Source organism: Neolamprologus brichardi, chromosome 23 (genome assembly GCF_056152115.1).
Source record: "Neolamprologus brichardi isolate AB-2024 chromosome 23, ASM5615211v1, whole genome shotgun sequence".
In the NCBI taxonomy this organism is placed as follows: domain Eukaryota; kingdom Metazoa; phylum Chordata; class Actinopteri; order Cichliformes; family Cichlidae; genus Neolamprologus; species Neolamprologus brichardi.
Genome location: NC_142125.1, coordinates 17,857,284 through 17,880,286, shown reverse-complemented (window position 1 = coordinate 17,880,286; position 23,003 = coordinate 17,857,284). Strand labels below are relative to the sequence as shown.

The window sequence follows — 23,003 nt, the reverse complement described above, 5'->3', positions numbered from 1 at the left end:
AAAGGTTTACTCTTCTGAATATAATTCAAAATAATCTGTTAGAGCAGACATTTTCCTTGAGATGACTTAAATTATAAGGTGAGCTTAAAAAATGTATATTATTCTCTGTTCACATTTCAGTTTGAAGTATCATCATCAGAGGCTGCCTCCCCGTGGATACTGCTAAGATCTTCATATACGGCATAATTCAGTCCCATGTTGGCGACAAACTGGCCAAACAGTCTCTAAACCACTCAAGTCTTTTTATAAACAAACTTTACAAAATTCTGGACAAAAAGTAAAAGATATAAAGTAAAAAAAGGAACAAGAGAATATAAACATTAGCACTACTTACCAAAGGCCATATTAAGGAAGGCGGGGAGAGTTTGTTCTCTTGGAATGGACAGATTTTCATGTTCTAGTTGTGTATTAGTTTTCTCTATAAGTTAGTCTTGAGTTCAGTTTCTTCTAGAGTCTCTTAGTTTTCATTATTTATATTTCGAGTTCTTGAGTGATTATGTTACGTTTTCATATTGTGTCCAGTCTGTCCTAGTCTTGTCTCTGTTCTGCCATCACTGTTCCCATGTTTGTTTACCTTTGTTCCCCCTGTCATGTCTCCATGTCCGCCTGCTCTCTCTCTGTTCTGTCTTCACAATACTATCTGTGTGGTTATAACATATGTAGTCCTGTCCCTGCTTCCCCTCCTATATTCCTCCACAGGACCGTGTGTGTTATTGTGAGGTGCAGTGAGAGCTTTGCCTCTGTTGACCACATTCACCACCACATGTAAATCAAACAATTAAAATGTAATTGAAGTTCATATTTTCAGCTATAATTCAAGCAGTTTTGTGTTAATTCTTCATCAACTTTTAGGAATTACAGTCCTTTTTATACACAGTCACTCAATTGCAGACATAATTCAAAAATAACTGGAAAATTAACATAATAGTGAATGTGAGGACAGTTTTTCTGCAAGAACCTTATTGGATCCCGTTTGAGTTGCTGCCTGTTTGTGGGTCTTTCTACTTTCAGGTTTGTATTTAATCATGGAAAAGCTGCTCTTTTGGGTTAAGATGAGTTGACTGATTTCACCATTGAAGAATATGCTTATTCTTTACCTTAAAAACTCTTGGGTTACTTTTGTAGGATGTTTTGAGTCATTATCCATTTGCACTGCTAAGCAACATCTAATAACTTTCGCAGCCTTTGTCTGCATTGTCCGATCAGACTCCGACATTGTTATTTATAATGTGCACATTATAAATAACAGCCCTAGTGGCCCAGTTTCAATGGCAGCTGCATTCCCCGCGGCCACGATCATGTTAGACAGATAATGTGGTATGCTTTCTCTCATAAACAGTTTCTGTTATTCTCTACTTTTCTCTTCCCTTCATTCTGGTACAACTTGTCCTTGGTTTCACCTCTCCAAAGATTGTTTTTGTTTGTTTTTTTACAGAACAATGCCAGCTATATTAGATGTTTTCTTCCAAAGTCGAATCTAAATTTCCTGGTGTTAAATGTAACCAGTGGTTAAAACCTTGTTGGCTTTAGCAGTGATACACCTGTTTCCTCAAGAATGTTGTTGACTTTGTTAGATGCTGTAAAAATGTTTTTCTTTACTGTCACCATGCCCAGTTTTGTTTTGTGGTCTTTCAGGACGTTTTGTGTTGTTGAGCTAATCAGTGCATTTATTTTCTTTAACAATCCATCACATTGTTGATTTAGCCAAGTCTTTGCTTTCTCCCTAATATCTTTACTTGGGGTGTTCTAGGCCTCTTGCCCTTGCAGTAACATGTCTGTGGGCCTCCTGTTTAAAATGACAATTAAAGTGAAAAACCATCAGAACAAGAACAAGAAGTGATATTCAGCTGCAGAGAGAGTCAACACCAAGTGAAAGCACCACCAAAAGCCTCCATATTCCACTGTGATGGTGTACAGACGAAGAACGATAAAAACTGTGTCTTTGGAAGAAACATTATGGAGGGCATTGTAAGTACACAATTCATGTGAATCCTTTTTAAAGCTGCAGGGACTGGTGCCTATCCCATCATATGGCGAGATACAGGGATGCATACTAAGAAGGTGGGTAGTCTATCACAGGGCTAACACAAGGAAAAGAAGGCTTAAATTTAAACATACAGTCACTGAGTCATCAGTTAACCTACCACGCAAGTTCTTGGACTGAAGAAGGACACCATGCAGATACAAGGAGAACATGCAAATTCCACACATAATTTATTCACTGCATCTGCCAAGATGTGTGGCATAATGTGTCAGTTATACAGTATTTTGTAATGCCTATCATATATATACATATATTCACTAACATGGTCACTATCAGGTCAATTATTTTAGTTTTCCTGTTCATAAGCTTAAAAGCTGTTTTTAGATTATGATGTGAAACAAAAGCCAAACCAGAAGAATCACCGATCTCCCTCTCCTCCTGTTTGTTGATATGAAAATGAAGGAGAACACACTTTCTAATATTCAAATGGACACACTGTTTTCAATCACTTTTGGATCTAGGTATGTGTATGGAAGGTCCAAATCCTTGTTTCTGGTTTTGATCTCTGCACTCAGCCTTTGGAGCTCTTTTTGAAATTCCATTATCTTTTTGCGAGGAAATTTATCAGTGAAATGCTCCTCGGGGAAGTGGCCAAGTAGGACCTGGTGAGATTGACATCAGATTAACTAACCAATTACTTTTTGTTCAACTATGGGCATTTTTTTCTTTGCTCTTATTGTGCATTACATAAAATACACACATACATGATGATCTTTGTCTTTTATAAAGCCTTTGCAAAGCACTTACACGGTCAGATGACTCCTTGCTGAGTAGCCATAAGGTGGCCATGGCATGCACTGTGGTGTTAACACTGGGAAATGTGTCCAACATCGTTTTCTCAGTTGCTGTCTCCTTTGTTGTTGGTGGGGGAAGCTGCAAGGAGGTAGGACTATTGGGCATCCAGCCACCAAAGTCATACTGCATTGAGAAAGTAATGGATAAATATATCTATTAATAGGCCTGAAGTATAGCTTTTAAACACCAGAATGTGACATTAAAAACCATTACATTAAAAAAACAATACAATAAAATGTGGCTGCTCTCCCATGTGTTAAGCTATTTAAAATCCAGTATTTATAATGGATTTATGAGGTTTAAATAGGTAGCAGAAAATCAGCTGGCAAGTTCCTATCTTGAGAAAAAAAAACTGCTAAAATGTACAGCAGTGCTAGACTGTTAAATGAAGATGCAAAGCTGCTTGAACAGTTAGTGAATTTGGGGTAGCTAACATTACATGATGTCAACTAGCCTGATGGCTGAACTATTATAGGCATCAGGACAAAGAAAATGAAGGTGTAAAATGTCAATTTAAATTTCAATCCCAGTCAGACAAATTTGTAGCAAAAACATTCATACGTCACTTTTGTCTTTCATGAATCACTGGCTGAGCTTTTGGCCAGTCAGAGGGCAGACTGGGGACTGGGGGCAAGTCAAATACCATTCACTGCTCGATATATGCTCAATCATCCAGATAAGGAAATTCCAGAAAGCTGATTCTGCGCTGGACGTTGTGTTTTCACCGAAAAACAGGGTCAACACTGTAGCAGTCAAATGATTGTACAATAAATGGGATTCGAACTGGAGTGAGCTCTACTTATTTGCTGCTAGGATGGTGCTAATGCAAAGTCAGATTGTGTACAAATACTCAGACAGCCTCAAAGTTTAGTGCAATTTATCTGCACAGAACTGGCCTTCATCCTTTCATATAGGAAAACCACACTCTCTGAACGATACACAATCACTTTTAACTGAGGTAAATTAAAAGGCTTCACCTGTCCAGAGTTGACAGCTGAGTGCTGGGCGGAGCAAGTGAAGATCACCATGGTGACAAACTTGACCATCTCATTCTTAGTGGTGAATTTCTGTGGAATTCCTATAAATACAAAAGAATAAACTGTCAACACACAAATTCAATTAAAACTATTTCATGATAATATTCAACATTCACATTATCATCACCTGAATTGTTATTTGAAAGGAATCCATGTTCAAAAATTTCTTTGATCCAGTTCTGCAGTTCATGGTCTTCCTGGACATCAGCATCAGTCTTGTAGTAGTGGGTGAGTACTGGCTCCACAAACCTTTGGACAAATGGGGACACATTCAAACATTGTTTTTGGTTTCACTGTAGCTTTCTATGCACACTAATTAAAAAAAAGAACTATAATGCATTACAGATGATTATCAAGTATATAAAACGTGTGAAACTCATTTCCACTCTGTAATTAGAGTTTTTACTCCTCTTATCAAGTTTATTTCCCACCACTGACATTGAGAGAGAGAGATTGGCATGTAAAGGAAAACTATTTACTGGGAAGGCCTGAGGAACTATTTTGTTTTGGTAAGCCTTTGGGTATGGATGAATAGTAAACATGGTTGCATGAATAAATGCATATAATTAAAAAATACAAACCAAGCACAAAGTGCAAGGCCTTATCTGTGTGTGGAGCACAAACTGGGAAGGAGTTATTTTCCTTTTTCTATATTTTATGTGTTGTCAGACAAAGTTGTGATATAACCTGTGGATGATTTCCCAAAGCTTGAGTCCGTCATCTCTGTAGTAGAAGTTTGGTACATCTTTCAATCCACGCTCTTCAATATCATCTGGGATACAGAGGGAGGTGTAGGTCACGGTGGCCAGTGATTTCTTCAGGATTTCGGCGGCACCCTTTCCACCAGAAGCTGTAAACTAGTGAATAGTCAAGGCACAATTAGAGGAGACTACATGATACTTAAAAAGAAGATATATTGGACTATTTATACCTTAGCAAAAGATCCATTCTCAGAGATCAGAAGGTCCCGAGCTAAGTAATTGATCTGAAGAGTGTAGCGAGTGTGAGGTCTGAGAAGCTGACGGAAAGAGAAAAATTCATTAAGAAAAAATCTTTTTCCTTTCTTTTCGGATGATTTATATTCATGTTCACATTTGTGTGTAGTCCTGTGTTTCACTGCTGCTCAATCAAGTTATTTAGCTGTGTAGGTTAACTTAGAAGCATGAAGGCTCCTCAGCCTTAGTTACCTTGTATAGAGGATGCACCATGGGCAGGTTGCGCAGCAATGAGACTGTAAAAACCTCAGCCAGCAGGTGAGTGCGCAGCAGGTGAGCATTCAGTTCATACAGGTTGAAATCTGCACTCCTCACAAAGATTTTGGCTAACAACCAGTCGTACTCAGAATCAGTAGGGAGAAAGACTGGGTTGTCCTCTACTGATTTTTGCTTCAGCTGCAGCAGACGAGACAAACATGTTGTAAATTCAATGAATGTGTTAGTACTGAATAAATACATACAATGTGTGTTTTTAATGCCCCATGTTCTTCCCAGAGACCAGACAGCAAGGTTTGTGTAGGTTTTCATCAACAGTGGGTAATTCAGTTTTCCCAAAGGGGTCAGATGATAAAATTAAACTCTTTTAGAGTTCTGTATGTGAACACAGTTATGGTCATTATTATTTTGATCTAATTTAAAAAAAAAAAAAAAGTGTTTTGAGTAAATGTTGCAGTCTCATGTACTCCAGTTTTTATTCCTGTTTTTCTTTTACTTTCTGTCTTGATTGATATCAGTAATGATGGGATGGTCATCCCATTTGATCCACACAATCACCCTGCTTCCACACATGGAGGAATATATCCTTATTTTAAGTAAGCAGCATAAAACAGGAAACTGCCTTCTCTTCCAGAATCCTCTCACTAAACTATTCCCACATCAATGTGTTTGATTCAGCCACTGCCAGAGCAGCACTCTGCTTAGCCTAGCAGTAACTGTAGTCATCCATTAGCATCTTATAAATTAACCAAGTTAAAAAAAACTCCTCCTTTGATTTGACAGCACTCTTAACCTTTGGTGCCTATTGTTCGGTTTGTAGACTGCCAACATGACATGCGCCAACTACCAACTGGAGGAACTTCACGCACCCACATCTTGCCTGCTTCAGAATGCAGTTGAAGTTCTGCAGAGGTAGGAATTGTCCCAGACCTGGTGTTTTGGTGCCAGATGCACTTAAACTTGAAGTGTTTATTATGGATAATCTGTGATTAACATTGAGATCCAACACAGATCATCACTCAGGCTCAGATAAGCAAGGCATTCTTACTTGCCTCTTGAAGTTTCATTGTCTTTGACATGAGCAATTAAGTCCTCCAGCATGAAAATTAAATCAGTTGGCCACACATGCAGGCTAGGGGCAACCCAACAGAATAAAGATCCTTTAATGATGGTTTTTTTTTTTTTTTGCCAACTTCATTGAATGCAGATGATGATGAAATGTATGATTATTACAGTTGGATTTCCACAAATCAAACTTCAGTGGGTCAACTTCACTTCATAGCAAAGAGAAGTCTTTGCTGCTGTCGAGATCAATTAGCAGCTGATCTAACTGTGACTATCACATTCAGCAAGGCTGATATTTTTTCTTGTAAACAAAAATAACTTTGATAGTACTTGAGAACCAAAGTCCTAAACTTACCTGAATAGCAATTGGCATCAGCTGGTTCTCTTCATTTTTCCTGAGCAGAACAAGGGGAGCCATCAAGTACTGTTTTTTTCCCATTGATGGTGTTTGCTTGCACTCTATCCAAAAGCTTATAGTCACACAGGAAGATGTTGCCCTTCTGTTTTAAATTTCAGAAAGAGGCACAACAATTTGATTCTGTACACATACTTATGCCTTTTACATTTACAAAGTAAACGTGTAAATGTCCTCACATTGCCAAACAGATAAACCAGATAACAGTCAACTTTAGTTCATTGGGATTACCATAATTTCATCCTCCAATTTCCACTGACAATTGGGAAAGACCTTGCCTTTAGGGAAAGAAAACTTCTCTGGCCATTCTTTACAGCATTTGATGGGAATTGAACAATTACCGTCATTTCATCTTTGAGATTATGCTGACCATCAGGGAAGACCATTTTATCAGTGACAGAAAAGTTGTCTGGCAGTGCTGTACAGCTTCGGATCAATATGGGGTTGACACCATTTAGAAACTGGTAGCCAAAGAAAGCGTCCTTCTTCCAATGTTTTTGAACATAATCTGGAAATAAAACATCATTTTACTTCATCGTAAAATAAAACTGACTTTAAATTCATGGATGTAACTGTGAGTCTGAGCCTTCCAGATATTAAACAGGAATCTTTAGTGGAATTGGTAAAATATACATGTTTTGATAGATAAACAACTTTTTAAAAATGTCATATACTTGTAATTTTCTCTTGGTTTCAGAAGAAGCCAAGAGAATATAGTGGAATAGTGATTTCACAACCTTATTTACTGGGAATTAAGTATTCCTGAGTCAATTGTCATCTTTAGTTTAATGATCATTTCATTACCTGATGTTTTAGTCTGATGGATACGCAACAGGAGACTAATATCTTCCATACGAGTAAATTCCTTTTTCCACTCCAATATTTGCATTAGTCCCATTTGCCCCAGTCTATAAAGTAAAGATACAACAGTTTGTGTTAAGATGAATTTAATAATTACATTGTATCTATAGATAGATAGTTAAGGCATTCACCCTTTGGCTGAAATGTAGGTCATTTCTGCAGTCTTAGTTAAAGAGAAGCGGATGTCATAGGGCAGTGACTGGGCATTGTCTGCCTTCATGCAGTGTGCAATTCCCTCTTTTTCCCAGCTGAAAAAAAAAGTTTTAAGACATAAAGGATGCGGGTGGTCCCCATTCACAAACAATGCCTGTGTCTGAGAATAAACACAGAGGTGGATAATGTTATTAGCTTTAGTTATTAGATGTTAACCTCTTAAGCCCCAACGCCCCCTGATACGGGGGCAAAAAGCAGGAGATCAGGTAGGCTTGGGGCTTAAGAGGTTAAAATAACAGCTCAGCACTCTTACCAATAGACTTGCTGTTGCTTCTCCAGCTCTTCCTGCCGACTGTACTTGGCTAGAAGACTGTTTTTTTCTTGAGAGGCTCTGAGAGCTTAAACATAGAAATGTGTACTGTTTTACAGCATTTACCTGGTTTGAATTTTGTCATTATTCTTTATACTTTATCTTTCTGTTTTTATCTTTCCTGTTATCAGTAAATTACATGCATGATGTCAGGCAAGCATGTTTCCACAAACCTTCTCCCTCTTTGAAGCGGTGAACATCGCTGTTGGTGATCCATTGGTAGATAGGAAAGTGGTAGGTGTCTCCTTCAGGGGAAGTCACTTCTACCTTGGCTGCATACCAAGACATGTCTGGGAGGAGTAACCGATGTTCTTTGTCTACCTCTATCAGCAAAAGCTCTCCAAGGGAGACTGGGCAGGTCACAGTAAAACGTGACACCTAGAGTAATGACACATCAGCTTTGGAACATTTACAAGTGATCAAGATTACATATATATTATAATTGGGAGCTAGGCTGTAACCTTATGAAACATTTACTTTAATGGTGGAAAAAAAATTGATGTATTTGATGTAATAAATCAGTGTTTAATCTAATTTAGCCAAAGATCAGCAAGCATGACACACATTTAAACATGGAGATGGGTATTTCTGACTTACTGCACCGCTGTAGAAAGATGGCATGCAGCTCCACAGGCATTTGCGTTTGCTCGATCCATTAAGGCCAACCAGCTTAATGTAGATATTGTCAAAAGTGGTGGCAAAGCCTAGACTGCCAGTGAGCACAATGACTTCATAATCAACCATTTTCACCCCTGAAAGTAAAACAAAAATCCTGATGGTTAAAGAATTCTAATAATATATTTTTTATGATTTTCTTCTTTTTTTTTGACAGTGAATTAATCCCAAACCTGACACTGACTGAAATCCTTTCAAAAGTTATCTGTCTTACCTCTGCTAATGACACCAAGAAGTTCCTTTGATGAACTGCTCTGCTGATGTAGCAGTACTGATGTCTCTATTTATGCACAATTTTGTGGGAGTGTCCTTTGAAATGATACCGTCATCTCTGGTGAGATCATGCTCAACCTGTGGGACCTGAAAAAAAAAAACACAGCACATGCAATACAAATTTTTTTACATGATTATGAATATTTCTTATGTCTAGAAACTAATTACACACTGAGAAAAAAATTATTGACTTTCTGTTACAGATATCTGTTTGACTGCTTTTTAAGGTTTTTGTAATCGTTCTATCAACGGAAATACTGGTACAGACATAAGAGAGTGCAGGAGTATGCAACTACAAATTTCTTTTTCAGGTCAACAACTACAGATGGGGACAAAATTATTAGGCCCCCCCCAATAAACCTTTTATTTTTTTGTGGAAAAAAAAAACCTGTCAAAACCTAGTTAATGACTTAGCCATGTGAGGTAGTTTCAAAAAAGACATTAGAATCCTAAACATGCTACAACACTCCAAACACTTCTGCAGAGAAACTACTTCATTTTTTAAAGAATGATACACATGATGATGCTCCTTTTTTATTTGTATTTATTTTATCTTTACAAGTACAGGTTTTATTGACATTTAAAGCTCTCTTCTCTATGAACCACACACAAGTGAAACAAAACAAAAAACAAGGAAACTTTACAATACGCCTGCACAATGATACGTACTTAATCACTTGAAGAGACGGCTCTCTTCAAACCCAAAAAGTTATAAGGATACTGTCATTCAATGTTCAAGTGAAAGATTAAAATGAACTCGTTTCACTTTCCTTTCTTTATTTTCTTTTTTTCAGTGAGCGCATCATTTCTATCAGTTCCCAATAACTGGCATCATCCCAGCTAGAATCATCTCAACTAAATTAAGATATTATATGTTGTTAGCTTGATTTCGCCCACATTCTAGGGTTACTTAGTGACTTTATGGAAAATAAGCAGTTAAATGTACATTACTGAAGCACAGCCACAGTGACTTGATCTCAAAAATGTAATGCCAGAATTGAGCTTTTTTTTATGATAACTAGATAATAATCACAGAACTAAGTTATACTTTACTTTTTTTTCTGGATCTAGTAACAACAAAAGTGTTGTGGATAGGCGTAGCTTTGGGCCACATGGTGTCTGTAATAGTAATAGTGATTGCTATATCACCTGTTCATGTCCCGAGGGAATTTTTGTGAATGAGTGGGTGATGGGGGAAGTTGACTTTTGCTCTCCGCTCAATCTTAGAATGTTTTTGATCACTGTTTTTCAACAGATTTTAAGGATTTGATAACAAATAAAGAAGTTTTTAACCTGGAACTTTGACTTACGTTTTGAACAGCGGGCGCGTCAACATTATTCCCCTATACAGCTGCTCGGTGACTCAAAGGCTTGACAGTTGCCAATAAAAAGTAATAACAAAAGTAAAAGCTGCAAAGTGTATGGACTCAAGATAGTATACATGCATAAGGTTCAAGAAACACACACAGCAAAACTCTGCCCTGTGTTGTATAGACTGGCTTGAATAGGCTAGTTGTTCAGTGAGGTATGTGTAGAATAAAGGTGCTGTCCTTAGCCACTGGTATGGATACGTGAATGACACCTAGGTCAAAATCAAAGCCCAAGAAGTAGAAACCTTCACTACTCACATCAAGTCAGTGTATAGAAACATAAAGTTTACAACGGAAGACACAGAAGTTAGCCATTCTTGGACTGTGCCATACGCATTGAGGCGAATGGAAACCTCAACATTGAAGTTTATCGGAAGCCCATACACATAGACTAGTACTTACTTTTGGACTATCACCGCCCTATAGAGCACAAAATTGAAGTAATCCGGACTGGGCAGAAAATGTTCCCGCTAAGCCAAAAGGGAAAAAGAGGGAACACACACATGTAAACAAAGTTCTTAAAACATGTGGTTATCCCAAGTGGGATTTCATAAAATTGGCAAAGATTCACAGTATAGAAGCTCAGACACCAACTAAGGAGAACCAGAAGGACAAAATGAACAACACTGTCATCCCTTATGTAGCAGGTTTATCAGAGAAACTCAGTAGAGTCTTCTCCAAGTATGACATCCCAGTGTACTTCAGATCCAGCCACACATTTAGAGAAAAACTGGTTCATCCCAAAGACATAACTGTTAAAAACAAACTTAATAATGTGGTGTATGCTGTACAGTGTAGCGAGGAATGCCCAGAACTCCATTTGGAGAGACCAGACAGCCACTTCATAAATGCATGGCACAACATAGAAGAGCCACCTCGACGGGACAACACTTGGCTGTCCATCTGCATCTAAAGGACAAAGGTCACTCTGTCCAAAATGTTAACATTTTGGATGCAGAGAAGAAAGATTGTTTGAAAGAGGAGTGAAAGAAGCCATCTATGTCCACTGTGAGCGACCATCTTTGAACAGAGGCGGTGGCTTAAAAAATCATTTGTCTGCCATGTATAAATCAGTTGAGACATCTTAAGATGAGATGAGATATGAGATATCCTTTATTTGTCAGTTGTAGGTCTTTTGCCCACAACCGAGATTACAGACCTTGCCGACCATACATACAATACACAAACATCACATTGGGGAGACAGGTCAGGCTAGGTAGCGAGGAAAAAAAACATTGAAATGTGTAACACAGAAGGATAATACAGGAATGCACAGATATCAACACACCATAGCACAATAAACACAGACAGCAACATGGGAAAGAGTTCCAGTGTGTACATCTGATCTGGGACCGCTGCAATCTTTCGACTGTCCCTCCAACTGACCCGATGTCCACATCAGAGGGGAGGTAAGTGCTGGAGGTGGCGTTGGATCCGGGGTAGGGAGGGTGATGCGTCAGTGAGTGCTTATTAGTATCAGTATATATATGTGTGTGCGTGTCCATAGTTCAGCTGAGACAGTGTCCTTCGCCCTGCCAGGCTAAGCAAACAGTCTTCCAGCCAACCCAGGTGGCCTTGCATGGAATGGAAAGGAACAGACTAAACACAGTCGTTATCAGGGTGTTTTGTTCAGCTCCGGCCTTGCAGCTGGCGCCGAGAGGGTATCCGCATAAGTGATGGTATTTTTTACTTTAGTGCGAACAGCTCATATGAATTTCAAAGCAGTCCTACAGTCCAACACTGGTCTCTCAATCTCCCGTTGGAGAGCCGCGAGCTTCGCCAAACTTGCGTTCTGTGATGTTGTCATTTCTTGTGCTCAAGGAGCCAATTTCTGAGAACTCACGGCAGTGTGCCTCCCCGAGATGTCATCCAATTTGCGCCCAGAGATGTTATTATTCTGGGCTTGCCCTTCCGAGATGTATCCAGTCTGCAGTCAGAGATCTTATTCTGAGTGTTCACAGCAGCCTTAGCCTCTCCAAGATCTTATCCGTGCTGACTCAATGAGCCCATTTTGAGAAACTCACGCCTCTCCCATCGTTCCAATCCCAGCGGGCAGTCTTGTCGGGGTTTGAACAGCCGGTTCCGCTTTCTTAATTCTTCGATAAGTCAGGGCCAAGCCAGCTCCGATCAGCCAGAGCCCTGTTACCATGGTTCCGAATAGGTAGATATCTTCAGCACTCAGGCTCACCCAAGCCCAGTCTTCTCGTTGAAAAAGATGTGTCAATTGCATTTAGGAACCAGTTGATCCAATCCATAATTCCTCTTTTAGGTTTTAGAGAACAGACTGTGAGAAAATGTTCCAGGGAAAATACAAAACAAAACACGAAACTAGACAAGGACATAAGCAGGGAAGATAAGGGAGAGGAGAAAAAGTGCGCCCGCCTCCTCCGAGAGCCAAAGAGAAGATCTTCCCATGTGTCTTAACACCCACTCACCTCTTTGGTCATTTGGTCTCAGTAAGTCACATAATAGGGTGGGGCACGTTCATTTTGGGTTCACCTGAAACCTTGGCTGACCCACACCCGTTTTTACACCTTGGCTTGTGTGATTAGGCAAAACAATCAATAGTGGGTCAACAAGCTTCTCAAGGGACACTCCCAGTGGGGCTTACATATCTGGGACTCTCCACCATTTGCTCTTAGAAATGAAAAAGCTTCCGAGATAAGAGGTGAAATGTCTTCAAGAAACTTAAACAAAGCTCTTAGATTATCGTGACCTGGATGATTGAGAACCTACACAGACATACAACCTACATCTTTCCCATAGATCCCAAACCAGATGTGGAAGTTATTTTGGAGTCTGGTAGAGCTTCATTTTTCATTTAGCCTATTGTTTCCTGGGTTGTTACTTCTTCAAACCTCTGTTTGAATTTAGAGCATGTCCTTCATTTGTTCTGTTGGGTTGCAGCTTAATATTTTGCTGTATTCTTAGCAATGCTAATTATCTATGTAATCTTATTCATAGATGATCTATGAGGAAGCTCACAGATCATAGAAGAAGTGTAAAATAAACAAATTCAGAGCAATAAATTCCACAGAAATGTAGCAAAACAAGTCATATATGGAAACTGATATTTAATTTTTTTAAATTGTTTCTCAGAAGGTTCAATACACACTTTCAAAATATTTTAGTTTTTTGGCAATTATCTCATGGTTTAGGCTTTAATGGGTTAAACTATGATAAGAACTAACATTCAGAACACTACAAGGAACAAGGAAAAGATACACAAGTAACAAGTAAAGATGTCAAATGAAGCTATGAGGAAACAGTCCAGTGTTCACAAGGTTCTCACTTAAAAAGCTTAGTGTTCAAGCCACAGTTATTAGAATGAGCTGGTTCACATTCATTTCATAGTTAGTTTGTTGTTTCTGTTTGCAGAAACTACTGATTCATACTACCACGCAGCCTCCCACTCACTACTTAAGCCCTCTTAATTTACTGGTAGAATACACAGATACACATATACAGTGTATTTAAATACTTGAGACACTGTGTCATACAGCAGTTAAATAAAATCACCTCTAAATTAACTTTGCAGTTGCTGATTTGTGTGTGTAGACTGTCTTCTTGTCACCTTCTTTGGGGTGCTGTTGGAAATACAGGAGAAAACAAAATTAGCTCAGAAACTTCTGAACTGAACTTCTTGCTTGAATGAACCAAGTCCAACAACCAGTGATTGCCAATACATAAGCTAAAATATGTGTCCACTTCTTCAAGATGGGTTTTGTTTTAAGTTGGTGAATCTTACCTACATGGCCCACATTTGTTTCGGTTATTGCTGTCATATTATACGTCGTCTAAGGAGCTTGTAAAGAAAAGCGTCTGGACTTCTTTAAGTTGCTTGAAGACGTTTCACCTCTCATTCGAGAAGCTTCTTCAGTTCTAGGGTAAAATGGTGGAGAGTCCCAGTCCCAGAGAGTCCCCCCAAGGAGAGGTCTGGACATTCCTCTCTACACTGTACAGCATACACCACATTGTTACGTTTGTGTTTTGGAGTTTTGTCTTTCGGGTGAACCAGTTTTTGTCTGAGTGTGTTGCTGGGTCTGAACTACACTGGGATGTCGTGATTGGAGAAAACTCTCCTGAGTATCTCTGATACACCGGCTACATAGGGGATGACAATCTTGTTGCGTCTGTCTTTCTTATCTTACCTAGCTGGTGTCTCATCATCTTTTCTGTGGCGACCGTGGCTCAAGAGTTGGGCATTCGTCTTGTAATCGGAAGGTTGCTAGTTTGAGCCCTGACTCCGACAGGATGATTGTGTATAGTGTAAAGCGCTTTGGGGTCCTTAGGACCAAGTAAAGTGCTATACAAATACAGACCATTTCTTTGCTGACTTTATAAATGCCCAATTATGATAACCGCATGTTTTGAGTGCTTCCTTTGCATGCGTGTGTTCCTCCTTTTTCCCTTTAGGCTTAGAGGGAACATGTTCTGGCCGGTGGTGCAGGGTCCTAATTACTCCAAGTTCCAGAGGGTGATGGGAGTCAAAGAGGAGGTACTGGTCCCTGTGTGTGGGCTTCCGGTAAACTTCAATGTTGAGGTTGCCATTCTCTTCAATGTGCACAGCACAGTCCAGGAAAGGCAAACAGTTGTCCTTTGTGTCTTCCCTGGTGAACTTAATGTTTTTATCCACAGCGTTAATGTGCACAGTGAAGGATTCCACTTCTTGTGTTTTGATTTTGACCCAGGTGTCGTCTACATATCTGTACCAGTGGCTGGGTACTCTCCCTTTAAAAGAGACAAGAGTCTTTCTTTCCACTTCCACCATGTAAAGGTTGGATACAATAGATGACATGGGGGAGCCCATGGCACAGCCATGTTTTTGGCTGTAGAAACTCTTGTTGTATTTGAAATATGTAGTAGTAAGGCAGAGGTCTAACAGTGTGCAAATCTGATCGGGTGTGAAGTTGCTCCTCTCTTCCAAGGAGCCGTCTTCTTGTAGTCGTTTTCTGACAGTCTCCGCTGCCTCCGTGGTGGGTATGCAAGTGAAGAGAGAGACTACATCAAAGGACACCATGGTTTCATCTGAATCCAGGGTAGGTTTCTGGACCTTGTCGGTGAAGTCGGTGGAGTTCTTGATGTGATGTGGGGTGTTCCCCATGAGTGGTGCTAGGATGGTAGCAAGGTGTTTCGAAATGTTGTAAGTAGCTGAGTTTATTCTACTGACAATAGGTCTGAGTGGAACACCTTCTTTGTGGATCTTAGGAAGTCCGTAGATGCAGGGTATGGCATCCCCTGGGTAAAGGCGGTGATGATTTTGTCCTTTTCAAGGTCTTTTCAAGGTCTTGAAGGCAAGCTATAACTTTCTTTTTGTTGCTGCTTGTGGGGTCTCACTTTAAGGCTTCGTAGGTACTGTTGTCACTGAGGAGAGTAGTGAATTTCCTGCATTGTCTTTATTTTCCTTTAGAGTGTTGGGCCCGTTCAGCCTTGTCCACAAACGTATATTATATTATATTATATTATATTATATTATATTATATTATATTATATTATATTATATTATATTATATTATATTATATTATATTATATTATATTATATTATATGGGCAGTTCACCTCTTCACACTAGCAATAAGTCATGACACCTGGAATATAATTACACAAGGAACTAAGTAGAAGCAGGTGAAAACACTCTAAAGAGGAGAAATGAGGAAACGATAAATGATAAAACAAAAAGAAACAAGGAAACTTTGTAAAAGCACTCTACCCCAAACTAGTAACTGAGTTACATTCAAACAGGAAGGTCTCTTAAAAACAGAGAAGATATGAGGAAACTGTCATTCAATCGGTGTTAGACCAGGGGTCTAGACAACCCTAAATGTGGCTCCGGAGCCGCCTGCGGCTCTTTAGTCCTTATACTGCGGCTCCACGTGGTTTGGAAAAAAATTATAAGTATTTAACTGAAGTGTATTTTATTTGTGTTAGTTCTTTTTTAACTTGTAGTCAAATTGGAAGTTCATTGTGATCTTGAAATATAAAAGTAAAATTATGTTATTATTTTCCATCGCTCAAAATATGTGTCACACTCGCATAAACCATACCCGCCAAAATGCCATGCATTTATCGAGACTTTCAACCCCAGGTAGGCCAAGTATGGATCTTCGGATCCACATACGTATGTGAGCAGCTATTCTCCTCCATGAACTATGGTAACAACAAACACAGCTCACGCCTCACAGATGACAGCTTACTAGAGACTTCGTACAGCCCCGGTCTGCAGGCGCCCTGCGCAGAGGTTCAGGAGCAGATGTCCCATTGTAAATATACCACGGCAGACCCGACGATGTTTGCATGCTTTTTTCTTTATTGACCACTTTTCACACATGGTTGGTGTACCCACACAGCCAGCTGTAGTTTTGCAGCTCACAGCCCGACACACACCAACATGACAGCAGAGAGAGCACAAACTATAAGCTGGCGAGGCTTGATTGCGGGTGCCGCTCAGGTGCGTCCGCCTCCCCTGCAGCAGCACTTCAGCCCACGCCCTGCCGCACACATTAACCACGTAATATAAATATTTATGCAGATATTTTGCAAATAATTATTTTCCAATTATTAGCAGCATAGTGCTGTTTTCCAATTATTTTTAAAATTCAGGTCAAGGCTCCGCTACAGGCTGCGAAATCCCAAAGGTGATATAAGGGTGAGTTTTTGTTTGCTATATGAATGATTTAACTTCAGCTTCAGCTTCATTTAAAAGAGACCTTCACCTGGGTGTCTTTCCTTTTTGTTATATTTTTTAAGAGTTCAAAATTTGTTCATTACATAAATAAAATTAAATTTTCTCTGTAGCACTTCATGTATTTCATAAGCAACACACTTTAGTTGTTTATACAAAGCATAAAGGTAAAAAAAACAATAACAGTGTTATCTTAATTTTAGATGTCAAAAAGTATTTGCGGCTCCCAGTATTTTCTTTTCTGTGGAAACTGGGTCCAAACAGCTCTTTGGGTGTTAAGGGTTGCTAACCCCTGGTCTAGACCAGAATACTAAATTTTGCTAGACAAGGGCATGATATCCACTTACGAGGGCATTATACTGCCACTGTTCTATTGAAATTTTAAATAAATATCCTCATATGTGGCTCTCATTTTTCTTAGAAACAAAAATCTGGCAAAAAACCCCCCAATCAAATCTGGTAATTCTTTGTTTTTACATTCATCGGGTCCCAATATCCTCAAATATCAAAGAGAAATTAAAAATGCATGCCATGGAAGAGTTCGGGTCTTAGGAGGTTAAGGAAAAACAGAAACATAACTCAAATCGATACATATTAAAGCAAAACTAAAGGAAAAAGCTCGGAAAACTTGACAAAAAAACTTCATGAAGAGATTGTATATGGATGCAGCTGTTCTTATCATAAGTTGTGACTCTGGGCTCTAGCTGTAGTATTGTATTTGGTTGTTACTTAACAGTAATCTGCGATGCAGATTGATAAGGCTATTTAGTTTAGTAGTCCATCTTGATGCACAAAACCAAACAAACAAACAAAAAAGAAAATCTTGGTAAGAGCCATAATTCTATGATTAAACAGAGATTTCATATGGGTCACATGTCAAATGTGTCTCCGTATAATGTCTACATTGTCTATTGCTCAGAAAGAGGAGAAACTACCACTTATATAATAAAAGCTCTCTAAACTGTTAGAGAAATAAGAAAGGACCGACTCAGAGTTGAAATCACAGAAAAGGAAAACACAGTGCTTTAATATCTGATTCAAACTCTGTGCACATACCACTGATCGACATCTCCCACCATTATTGTTTATAAAGCCTGGAGAGAAGAAGAGGGACTCTCCTTGGAGACAAGCACATTTTGCCTGCTCCCTGCTCCAACAGCGCTGGTTCTTTTGGAGATCATCTCATGCCAGACCACTCCCTACTCAGTAGTCACTTCTATGGTAAATACCATTAACAGTCATTGAAGAGACCATTGATTCTGTTGTGTGTGAACTGTAAGGTCGTTTAGTCAGGTAAGATTTCATTCGAGGCTGACAGCACTGGTCTCCTACCCCATGTATAGCATTTTGGTGCAGACGGCACAAGGAGCCTCTCCAGAGCAGGTTGTGTTTGAGACAGGAGATCATCACATACAAAAGCACTCCCTTCTGAGCAATCACTTTTCAGGTATGTGTCAGAGTAAGGTGTACAGGTTAGGAGTCTTCTCTCACCCTCGTTCTCTGCGGCCTGCTGGAGCAGGGGAGCTAGGAGGAGGAGTTAGCCGTCCGACTGGGGTCCGGAATGTGGGGCCTCCCTGCTGCTGCGGAGTCAGGGCGGTCTGCTTCTCCCCAACGCAGGGAAAAGGGTAACACAACCTGGGTCTGGGTGCAGTTCCCCCCTCCAGGGGCAAGGGTACCTAGACCCGGTTCGTAGAGTACGCTTGGGTAGTGTGATTGTGTGTACAGCGTCTCTTTATGTCTGTCTCCACGTTGGTTGAGTGTGGAGTAAGTGCATATGAGAGCATGAGGGTGGGAATGGATGTTTGTATCTGTGTGTGCCTGTATGTCTGTGTCTATATGTCAGGTTGGGTATCAGACGCCACCTCTCTGAGGACATCTCAGGCCCTCCAAGGTTTGGAGGCCTATCTCCCCCCACCACTTCCCCTGCCGGGGGCGGACTCCCTCAGACATCGGTGCGTTGGTGGTTCTTTGTGTCCGGGGATGGGTGTCCAGGTACACACCGGCTCACTCCTTGGCGGCTGCTTATCGGGGCCTGGAGCCTGGGGCTCGCTTGGGCCGGTTCGGAAGTGGGGTGCCCTCGGCCTCTCGGCCTGGGGCTCGGTCACTCAGGCACAGCTGGCTGCCGGCGGAGCTCACGGGCACATCACTGCAACCCACCCTGGCTTCTGCTCCGTGGCTGCTGAGTGACCCCTCATCTGGGACTCTCCTCAGCTCTTTCTGGGACAGTGGCACGGCTGCCCCTCTGTTGGTCTTCCTTGGTCTCTTGTGTTCTGGGGGCCTCTGGATGTCTGGAGTTTTGATCTCCTCCATACCTGCTTCATGCCCTGGAGGACGGGGCAGTGGCCCCCCACACCCTCTAGCAGATCATTACATGAAGGAACCTTTTAAAAAACAAGCGCGTCCATGCTCACAGGTGTACACACGGGTGATCACACACACAAACTACACCCTTTTTGGCTCCTACCTCAAAGCACACTGTGCTGTCGATCTTACATGCTGCACAATAAGGTTTAATATTTAGTATTTACTGTCATATTCCCATATATCATTGTGATGTTGTTTATTCTATTACTCTGGTTTTCTTCTGCTTGTTTTCTTTTTTCTTTCTCAACAGGTGATCCAGGTGATCGATATATGTATTTTTTTTTCTACTTATTCTGTTGGTTTTTGTTTTTTGCCCTTCTCCCCCGTCCCTCTTCTCAACTGTTTTTCTTTCCCTCTTTCTTTCTCCCTTTTCTTTCCCCCAGTCAAGTCTGTCCCGTATTCAGCAAGTGAAAATAAAATATAGAATAAAAGGTGAATCAAATGGACCATTACGGCAAAGCTGGGATGGTCAATTTGGTAAAGAAAATCCGTTGGGCATCTTTCTTCGCCTTTAGACAATAATTCTGATGGCAAAACAGCCAAACGGGACAGGCAAAAAAAAAAAAAGAAAAAAAAAAGAAAAGAAAAAGAGTAAGGTCTTTTATTTTTAGACACTGTCCAAGGACTTTGTCTTTCTCTGACAAGCATCAGTAAAAAATATGCATCGTTAAGAATTTGTCTAGCTGACTTGCAAAGCTCATCAGAGCGTGAGCACTGAATGACAGACACTATATTAGGCCTTTGATTGACTACTGCAAGCGCACTTCAAACCTCGATTTGTATTCTTTTCTCAAAGAGGAGAACCTTTCAAGTATAAAGAGAGATTCTACGTGTGCATGTTGACATGCATGGTCTGAAATGACATGCGTCTTTGGCACAACTTCTTTGCATTCACAAGTTGAACAACCTCCAGTTGCTGAAAAATTGCTTGTGTGGAAAGAAGGTGGACTGGCTTCTCAGAGATTGTCAGAAGTTTTGGGCAGAGGGGCAGGTTTGTGGGACCTTGTGGCGCAATGGTAGCGCATCTGACTCCAGATCAGAAGGTTGCGTGTTCAAATCACGTCAAGGTCAGCCGAGAGTGAGAGGACTGCAGCCTGTGATTCCCTTTGAATAGGAGGTTTTTAGTTGCTTGTGGCATACTCGTCCGTCTGTCCAGAAATTCAGGTCAATGACTCATGACGTGTCTCCAGTGAGTTGTTGATGGTGTCGGTGAACACTGTAGACAACTGATCAGCACAGTGCTTCAGGGTGGATGGAGGCACGGAGTTTGGCCCAGCTGCTTTGCATGGGTCCTGTGTCTTAGAGAGTCTGTTAACATCCCTTTCAAGTATGGAAAGAGGTGTGAAGGCACATGGAGAAATTTGTGAGCTTTACTGAGTGGTAGAGGTGATGGGGGAGCGGCAAGTGTTGACTGTCTGGGGTGGGGGCCCGGGTAGCTGGACGTTCCATTGTTTTCTGAAAGCAACAGGTGTGAATACATTGGATAGGTGTGAATGGTAGCTGAATTAGAGGGCTTCTGTAAATGGAACTGAATAAAAATGGCAAACAAAACACCCGCATGCTGCAGGTATACAGAGAGCAATGCCATGAGATACATGTAAACACATAGTTGAAAGAAGTAAAGACTGCACCAAAGAGAAACTCACAAAATTATTGTAAAGAAAAAAACATTCAAATATCAAGTATAAGTTTTTCATTCCGAGCAAACAAATAGTTTTGAATGATAATGAAATCTAAAAGCAGCTTCAGAGCTGGGCTTGGCATTCTGAAGCAAGCTCATCATATCCAGGATAGTTTTTCACTGTGGACAATGTCACTGTGTCCGCTGTGTTGGATACATTCAGATTTCATGTCTAATGTCGGTGCTTGTGATTACAGACGGTATTACATCTCTACCGATAAGAACTGCCATTGACAATCAGCGGGAAGGATTAAGAGCGTCGAAGTGCATCAGCAGAGTGTGTTCGTGTAACAGAAGGTCGATTTTAGTTAACTAAAGGTAAAATAAGGTTCATTGAAGAGAGTTCATGGGCTTATTTAGGAAGTAAACATGTGCAACACCAAGTGTCAGTGTTTTCACTTCTAAGCGTTTACGTGACTATGCGACTCAGTGGCTCACACAATAAGCTCAGTGATTCTTAAGAGTTAGCAGCTAATGAGGAAATGGTTGGCTGACCCTGGCTTAAAATCTGTTGGGCCGCACACGAGATCTGACAAGCAGTCCAAGAAGCTCTGAAGCACTGAACGCCGAGGTGACAAAGATTTATAAAAGACAATGTTCAAACAGGTACCGTCCACCTTCAGAATTCCCACAGTTTGTTCATGCAAGATGTTATTGAAGGCCCACTTTTAAGCAGCGCTAGTCTGGTGGTACGCGTGGAGCAGAGTGGCGCAGCGGAAGCGTGCTGGGCCCATAACCCAGAGGTCGATGGATCGAAACCATCCTCTGCTAGGCGCGTCTCTTTTTAGGACCTACTAAACAACTGTGCTCAGAAAGGCTTGCTTACAAGTCTGGGATAGGTTTCCAGCAAGAAGCCATTCACCTCCCTGAAATTGGACAAAACAGACTGAACCCAGAAGTTGCCTCACTAAGAACCAAATCCTAGTTACTCTAACCTGTTCCGCACATGTGCTTCAAAGCCCATTCACTTTGTTACCTCAACAGCGTGACATCACCTGTTTGCAACACAAGAACAACAATGGAGGCAACGGTGTACTTGCTGCTAAAGCGACGGTAAACGGTTGGACCACTGTGTTGCTTTGGGTGTACCCAAATGGCTGGCTCTGTTTGCCGGGAGACCAGTGACCAGGTACTGCCGCCTAACTGAAAACCAAACGTAGCCAGAAAGGATTAAGATTTGTCATTCTAGCCTTTCTATAGCAGTGATAACAAGTAGCCCCCTGCAACAATTTTGATGTCTTGTGTGGAAAGAAGATGGACTGGCTTTGCAGAAATTTTCAGAAGTTTTGGGCAGAGGGGCAGGTTTGTGGGACCTTGTGGGGCAATGGTAGCGCATCTGACTCCAGATCAGAAGGTTGCGTGTTCAAATCACATCAAGGTCAACCAAGAGTGAGAGGACTGCAGCCTGTTTGAATTAATATGTCATTCAAACTCTGTGCACATACCACTGATCGACATCTCAAACCATTTTTGTTCATAAAGCCTGGAGAGAAGAAGAGGGACTCTCCTTGGAGACGAGCACATTTTGTACAGGAATGATTCGTACGTAAGTACAGTGGTGTGAACCGGTGATTGTAGAATTGTCAGTCACTCAATGCTCCAGGGCACCGTTGCAACTTTTGTATATGAGCTCCTCCGACTAATTGCAACCTTAGCAGAAAAGGAAGCTCCCGTAATGCATTTTCGCTGTGAGCAGGGTTTGAACCTGCGCGGGGAACCCCCATTGGATTTCAAATCCAACGCCTTAACCTCTCGGCCATCACAGCTCCTCCACCTCACCTGCACCTTTTGGCCTGTGGTGAGAGATGCCTGCTCCCTGCTCCAACAGCGCTGGTTCTTTTGGAGATCATCACATGCCAGACCACTCCCTACTCAGAAGTCACTTCTCTGGTAAATACCATTAACAGTCGTTGAAGAGACCATTGTGTGTGAACTGTAAGGTTGTTTAGTCAGGTAAGATTTCATTCAAGGCTGACAGCACTGGTCTCCTACCCCATGGATAGCATT

General features: G+C 40.9%; 1 protein-coding gene, 4 non-coding genes and 1 pseudogene across 5 annotated transcripts; 4 read left to right on the top strand and 2 right to left on the bottom strand.

Moving 5' to 3' along the window:
- Window positions 1-2,466: 2,466 nt before the first annotated feature.
- On the bottom strand, window positions 2,467-6,585 carry LOC102786002 (hydroperoxide isomerase ALOXE3-like). The gene is made up of 8 exons (XM_087836681.1): window positions 6,508-6,585; window positions 5,064-5,267; window positions 4,808-4,894; window positions 4,564-4,733; window positions 4,004-4,125; window positions 3,817-3,917; window positions 2,792-2,962; window positions 2,467-2,646 (listed from the first exon to the last, which is right to left on the bottom strand). The coding sequence occupies exons 1-8, from the start codon at window positions 6,568-6,570 to the stop codon at window positions 2,467-2,469; spliced, it is 1,098 nt and encodes a 365-aa protein (XP_087692807.1). The 5' UTR covers window positions 6,571-6,585.
- Window positions 6,586-10,340: 3,755 nt separating this feature from the next.
- LOC148096068 (uncharacterized) lies at window positions 10,341-11,256 on the top strand (annotated as a pseudogene).
- A 9,058-nt stretch (window positions 11,257-20,314) lies between these two features.
- On the top strand, window positions 20,315-20,386 carry trnaw-cca (transfer RNA tryptophan (anticodon CCA)). Its single transcript has one exon. It is a non-coding gene; the product is annotated as a tRNA-Trp (tRNA).
- A 1,309-nt stretch (window positions 20,387-21,695) lies between these two features.
- trnam-cau (transfer RNA methionine (anticodon CAU)) lies at window positions 21,696-21,767 on the top strand. Its single transcript has one exon. It is a non-coding gene; the product is annotated as a tRNA-Met (tRNA).
- A 539-nt stretch (window positions 21,768-22,306) lies between these two features.
- Window positions 22,307-22,378, top strand: trnaw-cca (transfer RNA tryptophan (anticodon CCA)). Its single transcript has one exon. It is a non-coding gene; the product is annotated as a tRNA-Trp (tRNA).
- A 302-nt stretch (window positions 22,379-22,680) lies between these two features.
- trnas-uga (transfer RNA serine (anticodon UGA)) lies at window positions 22,681-22,762 on the bottom strand. Its single transcript has one exon. It is a non-coding gene; the product is annotated as a tRNA-Ser (tRNA).
- Window positions 22,763-23,003: the final 241 nt, after the last annotated feature.

Excerpts from the sequence above, each read along its gene's own strand:
- LOC102786002 (XM_087836681.1), bottom strand. The coding sequence starts at position 6,570 with ATGGCTCCCCTTGTTCTGCTCAGGAAAAATGAAGAGAACCAGCTGATG. Across the intron at positions 5,268-6,507 it reads TGATGCCAATTGCTATTCAG|CTGAAGCAAAAATCAGTAGA; the intron begins GTAAGTTTAGGA and ends CGTCTGCTGCAG. Across the intron at positions 3,918-4,003 it reads CCTTTCAAATAACAATTCAG|GAATTCCACAGAAATTCACC; the intron begins GTGATGATAATG and ends TTGTATTTATAG.